A 24,930-nucleotide genomic window follows, 5' to 3' on the forward strand; every position below is an offset into this window, starting at 1 on the left:
GGTAGGAGGATTGCTCCATGAACACCCTGGCAATATATGGCCTCTTGCTGAGCACTCTTGCTCCTCCCTCTTCTAGCAGTTTGTCCTGCTCTGCGTGGCATCTGTGCATTCTCCAAGTCATGCTGTATTCCAAGAGGAATGCCTACTAGTGCACCCATGCCTGGCATCAAGTTGTTTGTGCAGAGGCCTTGAAGTCAGAAAAAAGTCCTTCAGCACCTGCCACACCACTCCCTGTAGACTTTTGCAACTTGAAACAACTATAGAAAGCGACAAACACTTGTAAAATTGTAGCAACAGGTGGAAAAAAAAATCACCCAGCAACTAACCTGTAAGTAGTTGATGATCCCTTTAAATAGTGCTGGTGAGAGGATGGGGGCGGGAGAGGGATCCTCCCTGCTGCTGAACGCATGTTCAGCTGTGCAAACTTAATAGAGGTCGTTGGCTGGAGCATTGAGCTCCAAAATGGCACTGCTGGCATCAAATAGGCATTGCACGCTGATTGACATCATGATCTGCCTGCTCCGCAAACTTCTGGCAGACGAAGCTGTGCCACGATAATGCCCTCATCAATATGGCGTTCGGCACGTCTCCCCCAAAAGTGTGCTATTGCCCAATAATGGGCGCTACCAATCCCAATTTTGTGCCAATAACCTTTATTTACTGAGCCAAAGATCATCAGACAAGAGCGGGGGTTGGGGGGGGGGGCGGGGGGGGGGGAACCGGCAGGGAGCGGTCCCCCGGGATTGAGGAGCTCACCGAAAGCATTGCTCCATCAACTGTTCCACGACTTGTCTGTCTGTAATGAGTTCTGCTGGCCCACCATCTGTGGTTCTCTCTTGCTTTCACCAATTCCTCCTTGTCTGATGATGTCGCTCTTTGTTGCTGTGCCTCCTCCAAATCTAATCCTCTTTGCATTGCCAGGTTGTGCGGAATGCAGCAAAATACAATTTTGCCTGGGCCATATTGTAGGGAGTCCCCAGAGTGATCAATGCATTCATTGGGAAGATAATGTATTGGTTTATCTGGCAAGGAGGCCATCTTTTTTCATGCAGTTATAAACTGCAGACTGGGAGATATGGATGATGTCCCCTGTCACAGCCTGGAAGGAGTCTGTGGTGATTGACAGTCATTGGCAAAGCATGACCCACCCCCTGGTCGAGCAGGCAGCAGGTCCTGTTGCAGCATGCAACAAACTGCCTGGTGAAGCTCAGCCTCCTCCTGCACTACTCCTCAGAAATATCCAAGAAAGACTCTCTCTTGGCTTATAGACCATGTGGATTGGATAAGGCCTTCTACAAGCAGCCCTCTCTCACTTGCTTTAGCAGACCTAGCTGCTTCAGACTGCTCCTTTTCCTCCAACTGTATGTCCATCCAAAGGAGTGAAGCAAAACAGTATAGTGCTTAATGAAGATAAGTAAAGGGAAAACAAATCAGAAAAAGTGAACTGGTAGCTCAGAACTGACGTGGAAATGCAGTACTCACAATGGCACAAAGATCCTACAGGTGAATGCAGCTTCCCGTCATGTTAATCAGTTTGTGAAGTCAATGCCGCTACGTTTTACTTAGTGGATTGGCCACTGGGTGGGACTTCCGACCTGCCCAGTTAAAATTGTATTATAAAAAATGTAGCAATGTGATTCTGAAGTTTATATTCGGGCTCTTTCTGCATGTGGAAAATACTAAATAAACAGAACTCCAAGACAACCTTTTTTGGTATCTCTGGTAAGCGAAGAAAGAAGCGGTTTTCAATCAGGTATGTAGGAATGATTAATTTGTGTTTCAGGTTTATGTTTATTGCCACATTTAGCTTGCTCAGGTTGCTGGCAGAATATATATTTAAAACCATGTTATTTCGGTTGGTTTAATGCAGAACAACTCAAGCAAGCTAAATGTGGCAATAAACATAAACCTGAGACACAAATTAATCATTCCTATATACCTCTCGCTATCATCAAAAGCTTATCTTAATCACCATGATTTTGGTCACCTCTCCTAACTCTTCTCCTGCTATCAAACAGCATTTGTTTTCTGTCTCTGTGAAGCAACTTGGGGAATATTACTACTTTAAATGTAAGTTGTTGTTGGACTGGATAATGATGATTAAAGCCAGTAGCAACTATCGTGAACATTATTAAGTAATAGAACTTCCTGTGTCATAAGTGACATATTATAGATGTAAGTCAACTATTTGAGGTAAAGGGGATGTGTAAAGAGATATTTTAGATCTGAACTAGCCGATCCTCCTTACATAAGGCTTTTGATTTCAGCATCCAACCTCGGAGTAAAATGAACAATGCAGCAAAATTGAGGCTTCATAATTCCAGAAAAGGGGGTGAATGATGGAATTAAACCAGAAACATTCACAATAGTCAGCCATAAAGCAGCCACTTAATTTTAATAAAATAATAGACTTGAAATTACTAATTACTTAAAACATTCTTCAGTAGTACAATTGGGTCATCTTATTTTTATCACTATATATATATATATTGAAGTATTTCCCCAGTGTCTTACGAGATTATGATGGTCTTGGTGAAATGAGATCACATTGCCAAGGAATCTCAATGTCCAATTTATAGGGCCCAAGTTTCGGCCTCAGTTGCTCCTGACTTTTTTGGAGCAACTGGTGTAGAACGGAGTATCTTAGAAATTCAAATTCTCGGCATTTAGTTTGCTCCAGTTCTAGTCAGTTAGAACAGTTCCACTTTGGAACAGAATTTTTTTTTCAAAAGGGGGCGTGTCTGGCCACTTACGCCTGTTTTCAAAGTTTTGGCAGTGAAAACTTACTCCAAACTAACTTAGAATGGAGTAAGTGAAGATGTTTATACGCTCAAAAAAACCTTGTCTACACTTTAGAAAATCAGGCGTAGGTTACAAATCAGGCGTAGGGAATGGGGGTGGAGGGGAGGGGGTTTAAAGGGAAGTTTACAAACATTAAACACTTCAGTTTTACAAATAAAGACCCATCATCAATAATAAATGATAAAAACATCAATAAATCAACCATAAATCAATCAAAAAAATTAATAAGAAATAATTTTTTTTTAAATCAATAAATAAAACATTTTCTACTTACCGACTGCAGCACCGGGAGCCTTCCAACAGTGTGCTGGGATTCCCCCCCCCCCCCCTCCCAAGTGTGTGTCTGTCAGTGTCTCTATCTCTCTGTCTGTCTGTCTGTGTGTATCTCTCACTCTCTGTCTGTCAGTGTCTGTGTTTCTGACAGCGAGGGGAGGGGGAGGAGGGAGGTAGATGGAGAGGGGGGGCAGGGGGAGGGGAGGGAAGGAGGCATAGGGGGAGGGAGGGAAGGGGGAGGGATGGAGGAGAGGGGGGAGGAAAGGGGAGAAGAGGGGGGGAGGAGAAGGGGAAGGGGGGGAGGAGAAGGGGAAGGGGGGGAGGAGAAGGGGAAGGGGGGGAGGAGAAGAGGAAGGGGGGGAGGAGGACCAGGAGAAGGGGGGGAGGAGGAGCAGGGGAAGGGGGGAAGGATGAGAAGAACATAAGAACATAAGAATTAGGAACAGGAGTAGGCCATCTAGCCCCTCGAGCCTGCTCCGCCATTCAACAAGATCATGGCTGATCTGGTCGTAGACTCAGCTCCACTTACCCGCCCTCTCCCCATAACCCTTAATTCCCTTATTGGTTAAAAATCTATCTATCTTTGACTTGAAAACATTCAATGAGCTAGCCTCAACTGCTTCCTTGGGCAGAGAATTCCACAGATTCATAACCCTCTGGGAAAAGAAATTCTTTCTCAACTCGGTTTTAAATTGGCTCCTCCGTATTTTGAGGCTGTGCCCCCTAATTCTAGTCTCCCTTACCAGTAGAAACAACCTCTCTGCCTCTATCTTGACTATCCCTTTCATGATTTTAAATGTTTCTATAAGATCACCTCTCATCCTTCTGAACTCCAACGAGTAAAGACCCAGTCTACTCAATCTATCATCATAAGGTAACCCCCTCATTTCTGGAATCAGCCTAGTGAATCGTCTCTGTACCCCTTCCAAAGCTAGTATATCCTTCCTTAAGTAATGTGACCAAAACTGCATGCAGTACTCCAGGTGCGGCCTTACCAATACCTTATACAGTTGCAGCAAGACCTCCCTGCTTTTGTACTCCATCCCTCTCGCAATGAAGGCCAACATTCCATTCGCCTCCCTGATTACCTGCTGCACCTGCAAACTAACCTTTTGGGATTCATGCAAGAGTCCGTGTTCCATGTTTTTATGGAATGCGTGAGGTTGCAGCCCCTGTTTTATTATTTAAAGGGGCTGCTCCTGAAATTCTGGCTGCACTTCAGTCCCACTCTCCTGATCTTTGGACACCCTGTGCGGAGGGGAGCGGGTAGGTCCGAGGGCCTCCTCGTAGGACTGCTCCTGGGCATGGCCAAGGGTGCCATCAGCCGGTCCAGGCAGCGGGCAGTCGAGGGGGTTGTTCAACGTGACTGCCTGCCTCTCTTCCGCTCTTACATCCAGTCCAGGGTGTCCTTGGAGATGGAGCACGCGGTGTCCACCGGTACGCTCGCGGCCTTCCGCGAGAGGTGGGCACCGGAGGGACTGGAGTGCATCATCACGCCCGGCAACCAAATTTTAATTTGATTTTACGTTTTAAAGTTTAATTTGTTTTAATTGCCGGTGCTTTTAGTGCCCCCCTCCCCTTTTATAGGGGGCACTGGAGGAAAAAAAAATTTGATTTTAGTGCCCAAAAAAAAAAGAAAAACACAAAAAAAAACACAAAAAAGAAAAAAAAAAAGGGGCCTTGTAAATGTCTGGTGTGTCATCTAGGTCGGGTGGCACCGATTAATGTTTATGTTTTACAGGTAAACTCCAAAAGAGTTTCATGCACAAGGACCCCCAGGTCCCTCTGCACCACAGCATGTTGTAATTTTTCCCCATTCAAATAATATTCCCTATTCAAATAATATTCCCTTTTACTGTTTTTTTTCCCAAGGTGGATGACCTCACACTTTCCGACATTGTATTCCATCTGCCAAACCTTAGCCCATTCACTTTAACTATCCAAATCTCCTTGCAGTCTCTGAGTCCTCGACACAACCCGCTTTCCACTAATCTTTGTGTCATCTGCAAATTTTGTTGCACTACAGTCTGTCCCCTCTTCTAGGTCATCTATGTATATTGTAAACAGTTGTGGTCCCAGCACTGATCCCTGTGGCACACCACTAACCACTGATTTCCAACCGGAAAAGGACCCATTTATCCCGACTCTCTGCTTTCTGTTAGCCAGCCAATTCTCTATCCATGCTAATACATTTCCTCTGACTCCGCGTACCTTTATCTTCTGCAGTAACCTTTTGTGTGGCACCTTATCGAATGCCTTTTGGAAATCTAAATACACCACATCCATCGGTACACCTCTATCCACCATGCTCGTTATATCCTCAAAGAATTCCAGTAAGTTAGTTAAACATGATTTCCCTTTCATGAATCCATGCTGCGTCTGCTTGATTGCACTATTCCTATCTAGATGTCCCGCTATTTCTTCCTTAATGATAGTTTCAAGCATTTTCCCCACTTCAGATGTTAAACTAACCGACCTATAGTTACCTGCCTTTTGCCTGCCCCCTTTTTTAAACAGAGGCGTTACATTTAGCTGCTTTCCAATCCGCTGGTACCTCCGCAGAGTCCAGAGAATTTTGGTAGATTATAACGAATGCATCTGCTATAACTTCCGCCATCTCTTTTAATATCCTGGGATGCATTTCATCAGGACCAGGGGACTTGTCTACCTTCAGTCCCATTAGCCTGTCCAGCACTACCCCCCTAGTGATAGTGATTGTCTCAAGGTCCTCCCTTCCCACATTCCTGTGGCCTGCAAATTTTGGCATGGTTTTTGTGAGTCGGGTCGGGAGGAAGCAGGAGCTGGGCGTGGGAGGCAGCCTTATGCACGCAGCCCCAGTGAGGCCATTCGGCCAGGGCTAGGGGCTGCATGCTTCGGGCCCCTCTCACATAGTTTTGGGCGCCTGGAGCTACTGCACATGCGCGCCCACTGTAGCGCACATGTGCAGAGGTCCCGGCACTGTTTTCAGCGCAGGGACCTAGCTCCGCCCCCCACAGCTCCAGAGGACCAGCAGGGAGCCGGAGAATCTGTAAGTTTTTTTTAGGCGCACTTTGTGGCGCAAAAAACGGGCGTCCAGGTCGGGGCTGCGCTGTTCTAGGCGCGGCCCGAAACTTGGGCCCATAATTACTGTAGTATTGTACAAAATTCACAGATCAAGGAAGCACTTCAGTCACTAGTGAGTTTCTTATTTTATTTATACTCCAATTAAAACCAGTCTGCCAATAAATTCAAATCAATCTCAGTAAAAAGTACAGATTATATTTTATCCAAAATCAGAGCATAAAGGCTGCCTGGAAAATAAATATTTATTTTCTTGTCTGGTCTGTAAAATTAATAAAATTCCATCAAACAATAAGAAAAACATACAGAATACCTGTACTGTTGCAGATAGCAAGGCAATCTCCAACCTTCAAGTACCTCAGAATTCTCAGTAAGAGTTCCACAAACATTCCAACAGCCTTGCTTCTTTACATTTGAATGTGCTATGATTCATACTTATTTTGCTCCAATGAATAATTGATTCCTTATTATTAAGAAGCAAGTTATTTAATTCAGCTAGACTGTCAAGTAGATTTTTAAAAGGTGCCCTTACAAAGACTTACTGCAGTTTAATCATTAGCAGTAGTCTGATCTGCTCCAGTAAAACAAGAACCTAAAGGCAAAAATGAAATAGAGACGCAATATCTATCTTTCGACATTTCTTTAGTGTTTTGAAAGAAAATTGATTTAAATCCAGCTGTCACAGTCCATAATAAAGACATTTTACATCTTGAAAGTATTGATGTGCTTAATATGGTGGACTATCCCAAATTAATATTGATACTCTCTTGTAGTATCTAGTTCAAGTGAACCACACAATATAACTCATGTTTCAGAAAGTTTATCAAAGGAAATATCACTCACAGGACCAACAAAGCTAGCTAGCATTGTAATCATCAGACAACCAACAGCGATGAAAGCTCTTGTTTGACAGAACCGCCATGCTACTCGCCCCAGTGAGGCCTTCTCTGGTCCATGTTGCTTCAGTTCATCTTGCCATAGCTTCTCAAATCTGCATTAACAATCAACAGAATTGAATAGATTAACAAACTAGACAGGATATACTTAAGTGATTTTTAAAATAAAATTAAACAGGATGTTTTAAAACAACATAAATGCTTTATGAATTAGTACAGGTAATTTTATAATACAAATTAAAAAGTATCTTTGTATAAAAATCTTTTAAAGTCTGTCATATAATCTATATTGGGTATTTGGTCATGACACAAAAGCTTATGGTTCTGCTTACTGAAACCACTTCGAGGCAGCTTTGCTAGCATATGACCTGCACAGAGCTTGAACTCGCATTCCAATTGGATTACAATCCAAACAGAATAATTCTGGGATAGCACTACATATTGAGCGTCAGCTGTGCCTCAGTGGGTAGCACCCTCACCTCTGAGTAGGAAGACTGTGGGTTCAAGTCCCCCCCCCACAGAGACTTGAGTAATAAATCTAGGCTGACAGTGCAGTGCTGAGGGAGGGCTGAGACCTCTTTCGGATGAGACCTTAAACCAAGGCCCCATCTGCTCTCAGGTGGACATAGGGTCCATGGCACTATTTTGAAGAAAAACAGAGGAGTTATCCCCGATGTCATGGCCAATATTTTTCCCTCAATCAACATTACTAAAAAATATAATCATCTGGTTATTATCACATTGCTGTTTGTGGGAGCTTGCTGTGCACAAATTGGCTGCTGTGTTTCCTACATTACAACAGTGATTACACTTCAAAAACTACTTCATTGGCTGTAAAGCGCTTTGGGATGGCCAGTGATCATGAAAGGCGCTATATAAATGCAAGTCTTTCTAAGTATTGTGCTAGGTATTGAGACGTCATTCCAGGTTTCTTTGGCCTTCTCTGAAAAGATGAATGATATAGAAATGACAGCAGCAATTATAGGCCTGCGACTTTCTGCCAAGTCCAAAGGCAATAAGTGAGGACATGTTTGTGCTAACATGGGATAATTTTATAAACTCATGCTTCCACTGTGGAGCATTACCTGCCAGAAGTGCAGAGGGCAGATGGTTCCACAGAAGTTTCCATCTTAAGCTCTGTGCTGGGAGTGAAAATTTATTCTATGCGATGCAGTTTTGAGTCACAGAAATTACTGTCAAAATTGTACCCTTGGCCGCACGATTGGTGTCCTTAATTTTGATCAGCATAAAATTCACATAAAAATGTATTATAAAAATTAAAGCTTATAATACTACATCTTTAAGAGACTATCTGGAAGAACTATGGTGCTGTAATATGTGATGTATTTGTAAAATGGAAAAATTTAACACAATGAATCAGACGTGATCAATATCCCGGAGCTACAAGCCTCTAAGTGAATGTTATAAGGAAAGAACTGGGGTCTGTTCTTACCCATGTTATTGATGAGGATGAGCTGCTTGGGAGCTACTCCTGAACTTGGCCACTCTCAGTGATGGCTTTGCTGCCACAGGGTTTACCCTTGATCTCCTGCCTCGTACCAGAGCTTCCACATCACCTCATCACTTTCAGCTTATCCCAGTTCTCAGAGCCCGAATGAGATTCAGGCAAGAAGTCAAGTGCTCCAAATTAACTCTCACATAAGCATGGGATTTCAAACAGGAAAACTCCAAACTTGGTGTCTCCATAGTGAATGTAAATTACCAATGCTAAGATCATGTTTGGTCCTGAAAAATGATAGGCCACACACTCAACAGATTGACTTTTCTTTTCCTATCTGGTTTAAACTTAAAAACACATAAATACTCTTAAAAAAAAATACAGACCTCCAGCCGAACAATGGACAAGTGGCAATCCCAACCAATTGAGTTGTACAGTGTATGCTATGAATAATCTAGAATTCGGCCCCGAAATGTCAAAAATAACTGAAGAAGGGCTAGCTAAACGTTAAGGGAAAGTTAATGATTGCAGTTCCCTTGATGGACTAGTATACTACTAAGCCATACAGATCAAGGGGTCCCAGCATGGTTCTCAGTTTGAGCTGAATTAGCTAGTTTCAATCAGGGCAACACATGGGTTTCAGTGCCCCTAGATTTTTGGGGGGGAGTGGAGGGCGGGGGGAGACAGGAGCTGGAGAAATTAGCCAGCATTCCCAATCCTAACCAGTGACTCTGCTAGAAAATGTGTGTGTATGGATGTCGGATGAGGGCAGGATCATGTTTGGCCGTAATGCCTCCAACAATCAAATAGCCTGGCAAATGTCCCAAGTCAACTAGATACCATCTGGCATCGTGGAATTATACCTAATTAAGTAGTCAGCGCATTCAAGAGAGGAGTCAGAGAGCATATTGGAAGAAAAGTGGATTTTTAAAACAAACAATAAAAATTAAACATTTTTAAAAATGCACAAAAAAGATTTAAGAGGAAAATATTTTAAAACCCTTCACTGTTGCAAATCTATCTTTTTGAATTTTTGTTCTCATGCAGGGAATGGAAAATACATCTCTCTGCTTCTGCCTCAGAGGATCATTGACTTAGGATGGCCCCAAAGGTCAAAAGATTGTGCCCGAATGCATTTAAGACCTAAAGATTTGCTTTTCTTCATTTAAAAAACTAATGTCAAGGGAACAATAAGCAAACATTCTACCAATGTTATCCCTTATGATGTTAACTCACATGTCCAATTCTCACAATTACCTTGTGGGGAAAAGAATCAACGAACAGAAGTGTTGCTGCGCTGTGCTATATACATATATATTACCATGCTATCTGTTTGAAAGCTATGACCAAGCAGTTTTGGAGCAAGAAAGTAGGCATTGGTAACTGATATCAACCACCAAACTCACGACAAAAGCTGAACAGGTAAATGGAGAGCTGTTTCAGCATGTCAGAACAGCTGGCAAAACAGTCTAAGCAATAGATAGGCCAATGGATATTATTAACTAGTCAATATCAAATGTTTGTGTTCTGTACATTTGATCAACCATTTATAATGCATAAAATAACCTGCACAACCTTCATTAAAGTGACATTATTTGACTCAAAATCCTTACAAGCACACAGAGTATGTGATGATTCGAGACAAATGCAAAAAAAACCGAAAACTTGTGGAGTACGACTGTATTAACCAGCAGTAAAGGATGTGTGCCCATAATGCAACAGAACTCTTCGAGCCCGAAATTGGTTGATGCATAAGGTCGCCCATTTCTCGGCGGTATGCTAGCATGCTGCCGAGACCGAAGAGGACAAAATTGTCAAAATGTTTGCGCCATTATGTCGGCGGTATGTCAGCGGTCTGCAGTGGGCGGTATGTAACCTGGTAGTCGATCCAGATCGACTTTCTCTTCGATGGACGGTGCGGCACTGAACTGCGCAGGCGTGATTTTTTTTTTCTCGTTTTTTTTCATAGAAGTGTTTTACCCGCGATTTCGGGGGTCAGGGGTCACCAGCGCATGTGCAGTGACTTGAAGAGGAGGGAGGGAGAGAGAGTGAGAAGGAGTGCAAGCTAGATGATGGGTAGTTACTTTAAAACACATTGCAGAGTTAAAAAATATTCATAACAACTAATAATTCTACAGTTTGAAGAATAAGACATATTTTACAAAGTAAAAATCATAACAACAGAAATATTATAGAAATGTAAAAAAAAAATCCAAGCGCAGGAACATCGAAAAGGTTGGGAGGTTGAGGGCGTCCGCCTTCGACGAGACGGAGTTACCTGCCCTTCTCGAGAATATTACAGAGAGGTACTCCGAGCTAACAAAGGGTGGTCGTGGAAAGCCCCCCCAAAGGAGTACAACAGGATATGGACGAGATCGGGGAGGTTGTGTCCTCCAAAAGTACCGTGGTACGCACCGGGGAAAGGTGCCGTAAGAGGAGAGTAAGTAATGATTTTATCTATGCACCCCCATCATGTGCTATGTACCATGTAAATGTAGGTTCCGTGTCACACAGATGATGTTATTTATCTTAAAGTTATGTAATATATTTGTGCTTTCAGGCAATGACAAAAGGATTAATGGTGTGATTTTTAATGTGTGTTTATGTGTGTGACCCTGAGTGTTTACAGTATTAAATGGATTGAAGATTTTTACTTTGATTTACTTTACTTTCTGCAAAAGAAGACATCTGCAATAGCAGCCGATCAGCAGTGTACGGGGGAAGGACCCACAACCCAAGAGCCTCTGACTGACATCGAGAACCGTGCCCTGTCCCTGGTTGGGGATAGTAACCGTGCAACCAATGGCATTGGAGCTGACCCACTCACACAGGATGGCAAGTTGAATACAATCCCCGGTTTGTGTTGCGGTCCTCTCATGTCATGTAATGTAACTGTAACTGTACTGTTGGCCTGATGTAATGCAATGTAAGTTTATTGCACTGTAATGTTGGCCTCGTGATGTACTGCAATGTTGGGGGCATGTAATGCAATGCATATATGTATTGTCTGTCTGCGATATGTAATGCAGTACTGCAGCAGTGGTGGACATTTAAGTAAGACTGTGATAAGTCACTCTACTATGTACTCAAGTAACCCTGACCCCTCCCCTGGTGCCAAGTTTTTAAAAATGTTGTTTTGTACTTCCAGACTCGGATGATTCAGACCACACTGACACAGAGAGACCCACTGCCTCCACCTCTGATGTTCCCCAGCCCTCTCCTGACTTCACCACTGGCAGAGATGAGGAAGATGAAGAGGAAGATGAAGAGGAAGAGCCACTGATCCTGGATCCGGTGGAGGTGGGGATGGAGACGGAGGAGGATACACCAGCTCCACGTGGGCCAGGTGTAACATCCTCCATCACGGAGTGTGTATTCAGGGGATTCCTCTGATTCTGTGGGACCAAGTGGTGTGCCGCAAGGCACCCCCAGTGTTGCAGCGTCTTTGCCGCAGCGACGGAGGTTGGTGCAGCAAAGGTCGGTTGCTGTAGGTGTGTACCAGGACATGGTGCATCTGTCACAGGCCAGCGTCGACATAGGTTGAGAGCTGCTCAAGGCCATGATTATGATAGCTGCAAACATCGCGGCTCTACTAGAGCGGCGACCGGAGGATATGTCGCGTATGATCACCGAAATGGAGCGGACCACCAACTCCGTGGAAGCCATGCGGCAATCGACGGGATTGGGACATGGCGCGGAACCCCCCCCGTGCCATAGTAGTCAGGTCGACACCACCTGAGGGTGGGGAACTGACATCATCTTCCAGCTCTGAAGCCATGCCTTCCACATCACGAGCGTCTCCTGAGGCCCCATTTATTGCACCTGCAATATCTGGCCCCCAACAACAGCAACAGCACTCGGGGTGTGGTGCTGCACGCCGGTTTGGTAACACCACGGGGAGGTCCGGGCTCAGGGACAGTGGGAAAGGGAAGGGCGGGAGTAAGAAAGGGAGGAATAGTCCCAAGGGTGGTGTAGCACCCGTTTGAGGACGAGGCCGAGGACAGTAGAGGGTCTTTTTGTTGTTCTTGTTAATTAAATAATTAAAGTTTGATTTGTAAAAGTTGTTATTAAAGTTGTTAAAGTTTTGATTAAAGTTGTTAAAATTGTTACAATTGTTTTACAGTTCTAAGTTTTACAAAGTTTTATATTTTTGAGATTTTTACAAAAACGTTTGAATTGAATTGAATTTAAGCACTCCTGTACAGGGTCAAACTTTAGGGGTAACAGTCATCAGGATCCCAAAACGCAGCTCCCCACATTCAAGCAAATCATTAATTTATGAGCTGCTGACGTAACAATTTTGCAGTGGCATACGCTCTGCGTGCCCTCCACTGGGGTGTTGCGGGGGCGGGGGGTGGGGGGGGGGGGGCGGTGGTGCCATGGGTTCATCTGGAAGGTCCTCGTCATCCTCCTGCCCCTCATTTTCCTCTTCTTCCTCCTCCGTCTCCTGCACTCTCTCCTCAGGTGGTCCCGCAGTCCCCTGTGGCAATTCCTGTCCCGTATGATTGCTAAACCAAGTGTGCGACGATTTTGAGATGGGCGACTGGGTGACATCATCAAAACCCTGGTCGCCGTTTTGGAGCGTGGGCAGGAACATCGGGAGGGTCTAGGTACGGAGGAGTGGGAAGGTCGGGGCGGATGAGCGGCGAGTGTTTGTGGCGCGATGCGGTGAATGTTTATGGCGGAGGAGCGGCAAGAGATCGTGGTGGAGGTGCGACAGATGAGGGTACGGGGCCCAGAAGAGCCGAGGGCCCAGGGCAGCACGGGCCAGCCCACACTGCGCTTTGTGTGCGCGCTAGGTCCGTGCAGCAGAGCAGGTCTCCAGTCGTCTTGATTAATCCTTGCCACTGGACCAAGACCTAGCTCTGTCAAGCCCGTGTGGTGGCTGGTGTGCAACGGTCACCACACGTTAAAAAAAATTCACGCACAGGCATCTTCCACCTCCTCAATTAGAGTTCAGGACTGGAACATCGGGTCCTTCATCGAAACACCTGTGAACTCATGGAAGCAAGTCATCTTCGTTCGAGGGACCGCGTATGAAGATGATGGTGATTGCTAAATTATGCAACATGCAGCACAGCACTGTGAACTGCTCAGGGTGGTATTGCAGCCTACCTCCCGAGTGGTCCAAGCATCGCAAGCGCTGCTTCAGCACTCCAATTGTCTTTTCAATTATATTACATGTGGCTATACGGCTCTTATATCGTTGCTCGGCTTCTGTGTGAGGGTTCCGCAGGGGGGTCAACAGCCAGGTGGCGAGGTTGTACTCTTTGTCCCCCAGCATCCAGCATTTACCTTGTGGCTCAGACTTCAACAGGTCAGACACAGTGCTCTCATGCAAGATGTGCACATCATGGATGTTCCCTGGAAAGTAGGCATTCATTGCCAATAAGCGCAGTGTATGGTCGCATACGAGCTGCACGTTGAGGGAGTGAAATCCCTTACGGTTTTGGTGCATCTCCGCCTCCTGTAATGGTGCTTGCAGGGCAATATGGATGCAGTCAATAGCACCCTGCGCCTTGGGGAAGCTGGCAATGCGTGCAAATATTAAAGCCCTGTCACTTTGTGCCTCCCTGATCATTGGGAAGTTTATAAATTCCATCCGGCATGCATACAGTACTTCGGTTACATCTCGAATGCAACAATGAGTAGCATGCTGAGAAATACAGCATCTGTACCCAGCTGATGCCTGAAAAGTGCGACATGCATAAAAGGAAAGTGTCGCAGTCACCTTCATCTCGACAGAGAGTGCAGTAATGTTGCTGGTACTGGGCTGCAGGTCTGCCTTAATGAGCTGGCAAATCTCATTGATCACCTCTATTCGGAAGCACAGCCTTCGAACGCACTGTCAATCGGTCAGGTCCAAGTATGAGCGCTTCTCCCTGAAAATCCGTTGCGGGTAAGGCCTCCTCCTCCTCCTCAGTATGCAACCTCCTCCATTAGCCTTTTAACTCTGCTCAATAAACCTTCTCACCATCTGGTTCCTCCATTAGACAGCTTGTCAGCAATACAGGCTGAGATAGCACAGGGCCCATTCTTTTTAAATCTCCACAATATTTTTCAATGAAAAAAATATAACTAAAATACTCAGCAACAATAAAAATACCTTTTCCACTAAATCGCACTATAAAATCACTGTTCACCTCAGAAATACAGAGGTGCTACTTTAGCTGACTGTTCCTGATTTAAAAATGGCGGCTCCGAGCACTACCGTCCATTCCCGCCCACTTAACATCGCATAAAACCACCTTTTCCAGGACGGTATGTGTTATATATGTGGATTTGTATTTACTCCGTACAGCCACCAGAGGGATCATTCCCCGGTGTCCCAAGGGATCCCATAATCCCTTGGGAGCACAGGTATTTAAGGAGGCTTCACAGGTTGGAGAGGCACTCTGGAGACCTGCAATAAAAGACTACGGTCATACTTTACTTTGAGCTCACAGTGTTCAGTCTGACTCTTTCTCCATACACTACAGTATGCAGCTCCAGTGCTTTGCCGGCGGTATGTGCTGAAAATCGGACTTTGTGGGCGTTATGCAGGCGGCCACGCACGGCAGACGGTGTGCATATCACTCAGCGGTATGTCAATGACGAATATTCCGCCGAGCGGTATGTAGGTTTTTTTTTACCAAAATCACATTTTTGGATGGTAGGAAGGTGATAGGGGGCAGTATGTAGACCAATTTCAGCCCCTTTGAAGTTTAAAATCTCAGTTTAAATGTGGGAAATTCACATGCTGTAAAAGACAACTTATTTTCCCCACCTCAGCAATCACTCACTGTAAAACTTTTCAATCTGAATGTTGAGGTAACTGAAGCAAAGTTCTGGGGCTAGAACCTCCACTTTTGTGCTTATTGCCCAAAAATGGGCATTAAAAATGGGTTTTCAGATCACCGGCTTCTCGCCCATTCTCAAAACACCTAGCATACATTTTTGAAAATGGGCGTTATCGCGAGCGATATCAAATGGGCGGTAGTGTTACATTTTTTTGACCTTCTGCATAAAGTGTGGCCGTCCTTAGCAACGGCATGGCAACACTCGATTCCTGCGATTCTGGAGGTCAAGGGTCACCATAACATGCGCAGAAGAGGAGACAGAGAGAGAGCTCAGAAGCACTGAAAGCGTGTGTGGCTGTGGTGTGTGCTTGTTTGGCTGTTGTGGGAGGAACGACGGAGATTCACCAGCAGCAAAAAGCCTACTAAGCACCAAGAACATAGTTGGCACTGAGTTTTTGTCCAACAAATAAGAAATAAAATGGAAGGGATGGAGGAGGCCCTGGAGCTGATAGCCAGGAACACTGGTGGCAGAGGGTTCCCAGTGGTCCCGGAGCACCGCGCTGCACCCCAAGGTGACGCACTCCCATTGCCAACCACACACGAGAGCTAGCAGCAACATCTTACGTATGGCTCGGAGCACGTTCCCACCTCGGGACCGTCCTCTCCCGTATCCGTCCAAGCAGCGCTTCAGCCGTCACCCTCCCACCTCCCCGCCAATGAAGAATCGCCTGAGGACCTCCTCGGCCAGACGGCTTGGAGTCAGGAGGGTAAGGGGAAGGGGTAGAGGTGGGGAGGAGAAGCGGGGGAGGGGGGAAAGGGTTGGTTTGTACAGAAATACTGATAATTTCAGACTAATGTTCGGTTTAAATGTTTTTTATTTAACAAAACCTTGTAGCACATTGGCTCAGATAGCTGCACCATTACACGCTGGTGATTCCTTTACATTGAAGGGTATAATCACACTTAACTTCAATCAATTTAAACTTTAACTGTCACCAAGGTGATGCCCACCATTGATGAATGACCTGTACACCCAGCAGGTCAGCCTTGTAAATAACACCAACGTTCTTTCAGGCAAAGCGATCATTGATGAGCCCCTGACAAAAGGCTCTTGCAGCTATCATGCCACCATGGGCCCTTTCATGCAGTCTACAGGGGGTGTAGGGGCATGGCTTCAGCGTCAGCCTGATTGTCTGGGCCGGTGTCAGCGTCCGCCTTCTCGTCCTGCTCTTCCTCTCTCTGGTGAGGTGGACTGTCAGACTCATCAGGCAATTCTTGTCCCCTCCTGATAGCCAAGTTGTGTAGCATGGAGCACACCACCACGACTTGAGCTACTTGCTCAGGGTAGTTTTGGAGCTTGCCTCCTGAGTGGTCCAGGCATCTAAAGCGCTTCTCGGCCTTTTGGCTAAGATCAAGTGTAGTACCGTTTCTGACCAGCCACCATGACCTCATGGTGGTTTCTCCCTGGTCAGGAAGGTATATGCTTGCATTTTTGGAAACAGGAGGTGGGTGGGGAGGGTTGACCCATCCACCTCCACGGAGGTGTGTGGGGGACCTGACCCATCCACCTCCATGGCACGAACCTGGTATTGCAGTACTTCCAGGAACGGTGCAGTGGCTCTAGGCCTTTTGGCTAAGAGCATTGGCGCAGAGTGATCCTTGACAGGTGCAAGGTGACCTCTGGCGTTTGTGATTTGACAAAGAATTGGAAACGATTGGCTACGAATTTATAAAAAAAAAAAAAAAAAAAATCTAAAGCGCTTCTCGCCTTTTGGCTAAGATCTGCATAACTAACCTGACCAGCCACCATGACGTCCGGGTGGTTCCTCCCTGGTCAGGAAGGTATATGCTTACATTTTTGTAAACAGGAGGTGGGTGGGATTGGTGACCCATCCACCTCCACGGAGGTGTGTGGGGGACCTGACCCATCCACCTCCATGGCACGAACCTGGTATTGCAGTACTTCCAGGAACGGTGCAGTGGCTCTAGGCCTTTTGGCTAAGAGCATTGGCGCAGAGTGATCCTTGACTGGTGCAGGGTGACCTCTGGCGTTTGACAAAGAATTATAACGATTGGACATGAATTTAAAAAAAAAAAAAAAAATCTAAAGCGCTTCTCGGCCTTTTGGCTAAGATCTGCATAACTAACCTGACCAGCCACCATGACTTCCGGGTGGTTTCTCCCTGGTCAGGAAGGTATATGCTTACATTTTTGTAAACAGGAGGTGGGTGGGATTGGTGACCCATCCACCTCCACGGAGGTGTGTGGGGGACCTGACCCATCCACCTCCATGGCACGAACCTGGTATTGCAGTACTTCCAAGAACGGTGCAGTGGCTCTAGGCCTTTTGGCTAAGAGCATTGGCGCAGAGTGATCCTTGACTGGTGCAGGGTGACCTCTGGCGTTTGACAAAGAATTGTAACGATTGGATAACGATTGGACATGAATTTAAAAAAAAAAAAAAATCTAAAGCGCTTCTCGGCCTTTTGGCTAAGATCTGCATAACTAACCTGACCAGCCACCATGACTTCCGGGTGGTTTCTCCCTGGTCAGGAAGGTATATGCTTACATTTTTGTAAACAGGAGGTGGGTGGGATGGCTTGACCCATCCACCTCCACGGAGGTGTGTGGGGGACCTGACCCATCCACCTCCATGGCACGAACCTGGTATTGCAGTACTTCCAGGAACGGTGCAGTGGCTCTAGGCCTTTTGGCTAAGAGCATTGGCGCAGAGTGATCCTTGACTGGTGCAGGGTGACCTCTGGCGTTTGTGACTTGACAAAGAATTGGAAACGATTGGCTACGAATTTATTAATTAAAAAAAAAAAAAAAAAAAAATCTAAAGCGCTGCTTCAGCACTCCAATGGTTTTCTCTACGATATTGCAAGTTGCTCTGTGGCTCTTGTTATATCGCCTCTTGGCCTCGGTGTGGGTGTCACGCAGGGGGGGTCATCAGCCAGGTGGCGAGGCCATATCCTTTGTCCCCAAGCATCCAGCATTGACCTTGTGGCTAATTGGTAAACAAGTCAGATACAGTGTTCTCACGCAGGATGTGAGCATCATGGATGCTGCCTGGAAATTGAGCATTCACTGCCAGTATAATTTGCTGGTGGTCAACAACCAGTCGGACATTCAGGGAGTGGAATCCCTTACGGTTCCTGAAAACCTCAGCATCCTGAAAAGGTGCCCGCATCGCGATGTGCATACAGTCTATTGCTCCCTGCACCTTGGGGAAGTTTGCAATTCTGGAGAAACCTAGAGCCCTCTCACTCTGTGCCTCCCTGGTCATAAGGAAGCTGATCAAGTCCCTCCTGCTTGCATACAGACCTTCAGTGACCTTTCTGATGCAGCGATGTGTGGCATGCTGAGAAAGTCCACAAATGTCCCCAGCTGTGGCCTGAAAAGAACTCGACGCGTAGAACGACAGTGCCGCAGTGACTTTGACCTCGATGGACAGTGCAGTTCTGATGGTGCTGGCAGGCTGCAGATCTGCCCTTATCAGCTGGCATACCTCAGTGAGAACCTCTTTGTGGAAGCAGCAGTCTTCGAAGGCAGGTGGTGTCGGGCAAGTTGAGGTAAGAATGCTTCTCCTTGTACTTGCAGGGGGTGTAACATCTCGTCCTCCTCATCTGTCTGTCACTTCGTACATTGGGCACATAATGCAGTGGAACGTTCCTTCGGCGATGTCGAGTCTGCTGCATGTATTTGGTCACCAATAGAGGGTGAGAAAGGACAGGCCCCATTGTAGCAGCTCTCTGTTTTCCACCGATTGCACACAAACAAGGAATGTCCCGACGAGCACACCTCTTCAATTCCAATCGGTCACAGTGTGGTCAAGATGTTTTTAGAGATGTTCACATCAACTCCAACGGCCTGCACAGTACATCCGAACTCCGCCGAGGTTGAAGCACAGCAGCCTTTTAAAGTACGCGACATGTGATTCATTCCGGTTAGTTCCACTTTTTGTGGGCGTTTTTTTGAGCGAGCGATATTGTGGGCGATATGTGTGCGAGATGGTGAAATTGACGATGGTTGATCTCCATGGTCGCTAATTTGGGTAAATATGCTCCTTACGACAAAAAACAGTGGGCGGACGTTAATATTGAATCTCACTGTTAAATCCGCGCGGAAAGTAATGCTGGGCGATTCGCCCATTCTGCTGATTACGCCCCAAAAAAGTGGGCGGGCGATAATATTCTTTCTCGCCGTTAAGCAAATGGGGAAAGTAACGCTCAGCGATAAGTTTCCAAAAAATGCCCGCCACTTTCTATTTTGTGCCAAGATGGGCGATATATGGGCGTTATACGTCATTTCAGCGGTAAAATGGGCGTTAAGTGGGCGTTAAGCATGCAAAAAAAGTGGAGGTTCTGGCCCCTGGTGTTTTATATTTTACAGTAAATGCAAAACCTGCCCAAAACAATAAGAGTCTCAGCCCTGAAATTTTCATTCTTTCACAATATTCTGTAATATATTTTTGGTAACATAGGTAAGGGAGATAGGGGCTCAAGTTTCGGCCTGAGTTGCTCCTATTTTTTTGGAGCAACTAGTTTAGAATGGAGCATCTTTGAAATTGCATTTCTCGGCATTTAGTTTGCTCCAGTTCTAGTGAGTTAGAATAGTTTCATTTTAGAAAAGTCTTTTCTTCAAAAGGAGGCGTGTCCAGCCACTTACGCCTGTTTTGCAAGTTTAGGCAGCGAAAACTTACTCCAAACTAACTTAGAATGGAGTAAGTGTAGATTTTTGTACGCTCAGAAAAACCTTGCCTACACTTTAGAAATTAGGCGTAGGGAACGAAAGATAGGGGTGGTGGTGGGGCGGGGGGGCAGGGGGAAGGGAAGCTTATAAGCATTAAACACTTCACTTTTACAAATAAAGAGCCATCATCAATAATAAATGATAAATAAATCAAAAATCAATAAATCAACTAATAAATCAATCACTATAATGTTTTGAAAATGATTGCACCATCCCACACCAAAACTATTTTTTGACGTAGTAAATTTGCGAATTAACTGTTGACATGCCTAATCACAACCGACTATTTCAGCCAGTTCCTCCGAACGTACGTCTTGGATTACAAGCTTACAGCTTCATACATTGCTAAATCAGACGTGCTTCAGAACTGCCCCTCCTTTAACATACTGATTGCTTTTACAGAATCCTAGGTAAACTAACACAAATCTACACGCAACAGGTAGGTGGAGATAAATGCTGCATAGAGTACTTTAAAATATCCAGGAGCACAGGATCTTTACACGCTCAAGTGACTTTTGTATAGTTTATTAAATTATTTGAAGCTGTCTGCACAACAATACATTTTTAGCTTAGAAACATAGAAACATAGAAAATAGGTGCAGGAGCCTGCACCACCATTCAATATCATGGCTGATCATTCACCTCAGTACCCCTTTCCTGCTTTCTCTCCATACCCCTTGATCCCTTTAGCCGTAAGGGCCATATCTAACTCCCTCTTGAATATATCTAACGAACTGACATCAACAACACTCTGCGGTAGAGAATTCCACAGGTTAACAACTCTCTGAGTGAAGAAGTTTCTCCTCATCTTGGTCCTAAATGGCTTACCCCTTATCCTTAGACTGTGACCCCTGGTTCTGGATTCCCCCAACATCGAGAACATTCTTCCTGCATCTAACCTGTCCAGTCCCGTCAGAATTTTATATATTTCTATGAGATCCCCTCTTATTCTTCTAAACTCCAGTAAATACAGGCCCAGTCGATCCAGTCTCTCCTCATATGTCAGTCCTGCCATCTCGGGAATCAGTCTGGTGAACCTTCGCTGCACTCCCTCAATAGCAAGAACGTCCTTCCTCAGATTAGGAGACCAAAACTGAACACAATACTCCAGGTGAGGCCTCACCAAGGCCTCTATAGCTGCAGTAAGACCTCCCTGCTCCTATACTCAAATCCCCTAGTTATGAAGGCCAACATAACATTTGCCTTCTTCACCGCCTGCTGTACCTGCATGCCAACCTTCAATGACTGATGTACTATGACACTCAGGTCTCATTGCACCTCCCCTTTTCCTAATCTGCCGCCATTCAGATAATATTCTGCCTTCGCGTTTTTGCCACCAAAGTGGATAACCTCACGTTATACTGCATCAGCCATGCATTTGTCCACTCACCTAACTTGTCCAAGTCACCCTGCAGCCTCTTAGCATGCTCCTCAGAGCTCACACCGCCACCCAGTTTAGTGTCATCTGCAAACTTGGAGGTATTACTCTCAATTCCTTCATCTAAATTATTGATGTATATTGTAAGTAGCTGGGGTCCCAGCACTGAGCCCTGCGGCACCCTACTAGTCACTGCCTGTCATTCTGAAAAGGACCCGTTTATTGCGATTCTCTGCTTCCTGTCTGCCAACCAGTTCTCTATCCACGTCAATACATTACCCTCAATACCGTGTATTTCAATTTTGCACAACAATCTCTTGTGTGGGACCTTGTCAAAAGCTTTTTGAAAGTCCAAATACACCACATCCACTGGTTCTCCCTTGTCCACTCTCCTAGTTACATCCTCAAAAAATTCCAGAAGATTTGTCAAGCACGATTTCCTTTTCATAAATCCATGCTGACTTGGACTGATCCTGTCACTGCTTTCCAAATGCGCTGCTATTTCATCTTTAATAATTGATTCCAACATTTTCCCCACTACTGATGTCAGGCAAACCGGTCTATAATTCCCCGTTTTCTCTCTCCTTTTTTTAACAGTAGTGTTACATTAGCTACCCTCTAGTCCATAGGAACGGATCCAGAGTCGATAGACTGTTGGAAAATGATCACTAATGCATCCACTATTTCTAGAGCCACTTCCTTAAGTACTCTGGGATGCAGACCATCAGGCCCTGGGAATATATCAGCCTTCAATCCCATCAATTTCCCTAACACAATTTCCCGCCTAATAAGGATCTCCTTCAGTTCCTCCGTCTCGCTAGACCATCGGTCCCCTTGTATTTCCGGAAGGTTATTTGTATCTTCCTTAGTGAAGACAGAACCAAAGTATTTGTTCAATTGGTCTGCCATTTCTTTGTTCCCCATTATAAATTCACCTGAATCTGACTGCAAGGGGCCTACGTTTGTCTTCACTAATCTTTTTCTCTTCACATATCTATAGAAGCTTTTGCAGTCAGTTTTATGTTCCCAGCAAGCTTCCTCTCATACTCTATTTTCCCCCTCCTAATTAAACCCTTTGTCCTCCTCTGCTGAATTCTAAATTTCTCCCAGTCCTCAGGTTTGCTGCTTTTTCTGGCCAATTTATATGCCTTTTCCTGGGATTTAACACGATCACTAATTACCCTTGTTAGCCAAGGTTGAGCCACCTTCCCCATGTGATCTTTAAATGTTTGCCATTGCCTATCCACCGTCAACCCTTTAAGTATCATACGCCAGTCTATTCTAGCCAATTCAAGTCTCATACCATCGAAGTTACCTTTCCTTAAGTTCAGGACCCTAGTCTCTGAATTAACTGTGTCACTCTCCATCTTAATAAAGAATTCTACTATATTATGGTCACTCTTCCCCAAGGGGCCTTGCACAACAAGATTGCTAATTAGTCCTTTCTCGTTACACATCACCCAGTCTAGGATGGTTGGTTCCTCGACATAGTGGTCGAGCAAACCATCCCTAATACACTCCAGGAAATCCTCCCCCACCGTACTGCTACCAGTTTGGTTAGCCCAATCTATATGTAGATTAAAGTCGCCCATGATAACTGCTGTACCTTCATTGTACGCATCCTTAATTTCTTGGTCAATTGTAAACCCCCAAATGGGTGAGCCACTGTGAGAAAGCTCATTGTAATTGCTTCTTCAGAAATTAATGAAACACACAACTCCATGGGGTGGGGGAGAACAGACACATGTTTAGGAACAAGCCCATCCCTATTTAAATAATTTCAACCCCAGAAACCCAGCTTTTCCCCATACCCTTCAATCATTTTCTCTCCAGAAACTTACCTTAAACTCATTTATATTTATTACTCTCAATTGCTCTCTCTCTCTCGCGAGCAACTTCTTCCACAACGTCATTACTCTTTGTGTAAACCCGGCTGAATGCAGCAGGCACTGTTCCCGCAGGTCACGGCGGGGAGCCCATTCAGCCAGGGCTAGGGACGGCGTGCTTCGGGCCGCTCCCATACAGCCTGCACAGATTCGGGGGCGAGGAGCTACTGCACATGTGCGCAAACTCTAGCGCGCATGTGCAGAGGTCCCGGCACTGTTTCCAGTGCCGGACTCTGGCTCCGCCCCCCCATCCCTTGCGCTGTGCTACGCCGAGGGCCTTCATCGTTCCAGCTGCGGGGAGAATAGCAAGGTAACTTTTAGGCGCAGTTTCTGTTCTAAAAAGTCAGCGCACCTCCGATGCATGGCGACAAACTTGGACCCATTGTAACTAACATTAATGCAGCTACCATGGCATTACTCACAGAAAGAAGTAAAAAGGAAATTGGTGCAAAATTACATGAAATTAATTATTAAAAATCTTGTATAAGTTTGCTGTTGCTCATGTTTTTATTTAGCATTTAACCGATGTAAACATTTAGAATCCGGTATAGAGTCGGAAGAGCGGAAGATCGAGAGGCCGATAAAAGGCCTGAGTTCAGGAGTTCAGGCAGTCGGAGGAACGGGAGATCGAGAGGCCTATAAAAGGCCTGAGAGTTCGGTAGTTCGGGCAGTCGGAGGAGCCAGCTGGTGCAGGGGTAGAGGGAAACAAAGAAGTAAAAAGAAATCGAAGTGTGACGTCACAGCCAAGCGGGTAAGTGATTTCCTGGTGGATTGGTGAGTATTTTATCTTTTTCTTTTTCTTTTCTTATCAGTAGGAAGCCTTTAGTACGGTTGCCAAATTAAGTTAATCTAAGGGTTAATTCATGGCAGGAGAGCCCAGACCTGTGTAATGCTCCTCCTGTGCTATGTGGAAAATCAGGGACACTTCCAGTGTCCATGAATAATATGTGTGCAGGAAGTATGTCCAGCTGCAGACCACATTGCGGCACTGGAGCTGCGCATGGATTCACTCTGGAGCATCCGCGGTGCTGAGGATGTCATGAATAGCACGTTTAGTGAGTTGGTCACACCGTAGGCAAAGGAAGATAGGGAATGGGTGACCAGCAGGAAGAGCAGGGGAAGGAAGGTAGTGCAGGGGTCCCCTGCAGTCATCTCCCTTCAAAACAGATACACCGTTTTGGATACTGTTGGGGGAGATGACTCATCAGGGGAATGCAGCAGCAGCCAAGTTCATGGCACCATGGGTGGCTCTGCTGCATAGGAGGGCAGGAAAAAGAGTGGGAGAGCTATAGTGATAGGGGATTCTATTGTAAGGGGAATGGACAGGCGTTTCTGTGGCCGCAAACGAGACTCCAGGATGGTATGTTGTCTCCCTGGTGCAAGGGTCAAGGATATCTCAGAGCTGCTGCAGTGCATTCTGGAGGGGGAGGGTGAACAGCCAGCTGTTGTGGTGCATATAAGTACCAACAATATAGGTAAAAAATGGGATGAGGTCCTACAAGCTGAATTTAGGGAGCTTGGAGTTAAATTAAAAAGTAGCACCCAAAGGTAGTAATCTCAAGATTGCTACCAGTGCCACGTGCTAGTCAGAGTAGGAATAGCAGGATTGTTCAGTTAAATACGTAGCTTGAGGAATGGTGCA

At 45.5% G+C, this 24,930-nt stretch overlaps 1 protein-coding gene and 3 pseudogenes across 3 annotated transcripts in view; 3 read left to right on the forward strand and 1 right to left on the reverse strand.

The window, feature by feature from the left end:
- Nucleotides 1–24,930, reverse strand: part of LOC139265700 (ATP-binding cassette sub-family C member 5-like) — a 315,900-nt gene that overhangs the window by 182,159 nt on the left and 108,811 nt on the right. For all 3 annotated transcript variants that reach the window (XR_011593604.1, XR_011593603.1, XM_070882951.1), the window contains exon 5: nucleotides 6,979–7,126. Coding sequence is in view for 1 of the 3 variants with exons in the window: in XM_070882951.1 (XP_070739052.1) it covers nucleotides 6,979–7,126 (148 nt within the window). In the remaining 2 variants the exon portion in view is untranslated. The remainder of the gene's footprint in view (nucleotides 1–6,978; nucleotides 7,127–24,930) is intronic.
- On the forward strand, nucleotides 16,655–16,889 carry LOC139266329 (U2 spliceosomal RNA; annotated as a pseudogene).
- LOC139266465 (U2 spliceosomal RNA) lies at nucleotides 17,378–17,607 on the forward strand (annotated as a pseudogene).
- Nucleotides 17,740–17,970, forward strand: LOC139266450 (U2 spliceosomal RNA; annotated as a pseudogene).

The sequence above is a fragment of the Pristiophorus japonicus genome, chromosome 6 (genome assembly GCF_044704955.1).
Source record: "Pristiophorus japonicus isolate sPriJap1 chromosome 6, sPriJap1.hap1, whole genome shotgun sequence".
NCBI classification, from domain to species: Eukaryota; Metazoa; Chordata; class Chondrichthyes; family Pristiophoridae; genus Pristiophorus; species Pristiophorus japonicus.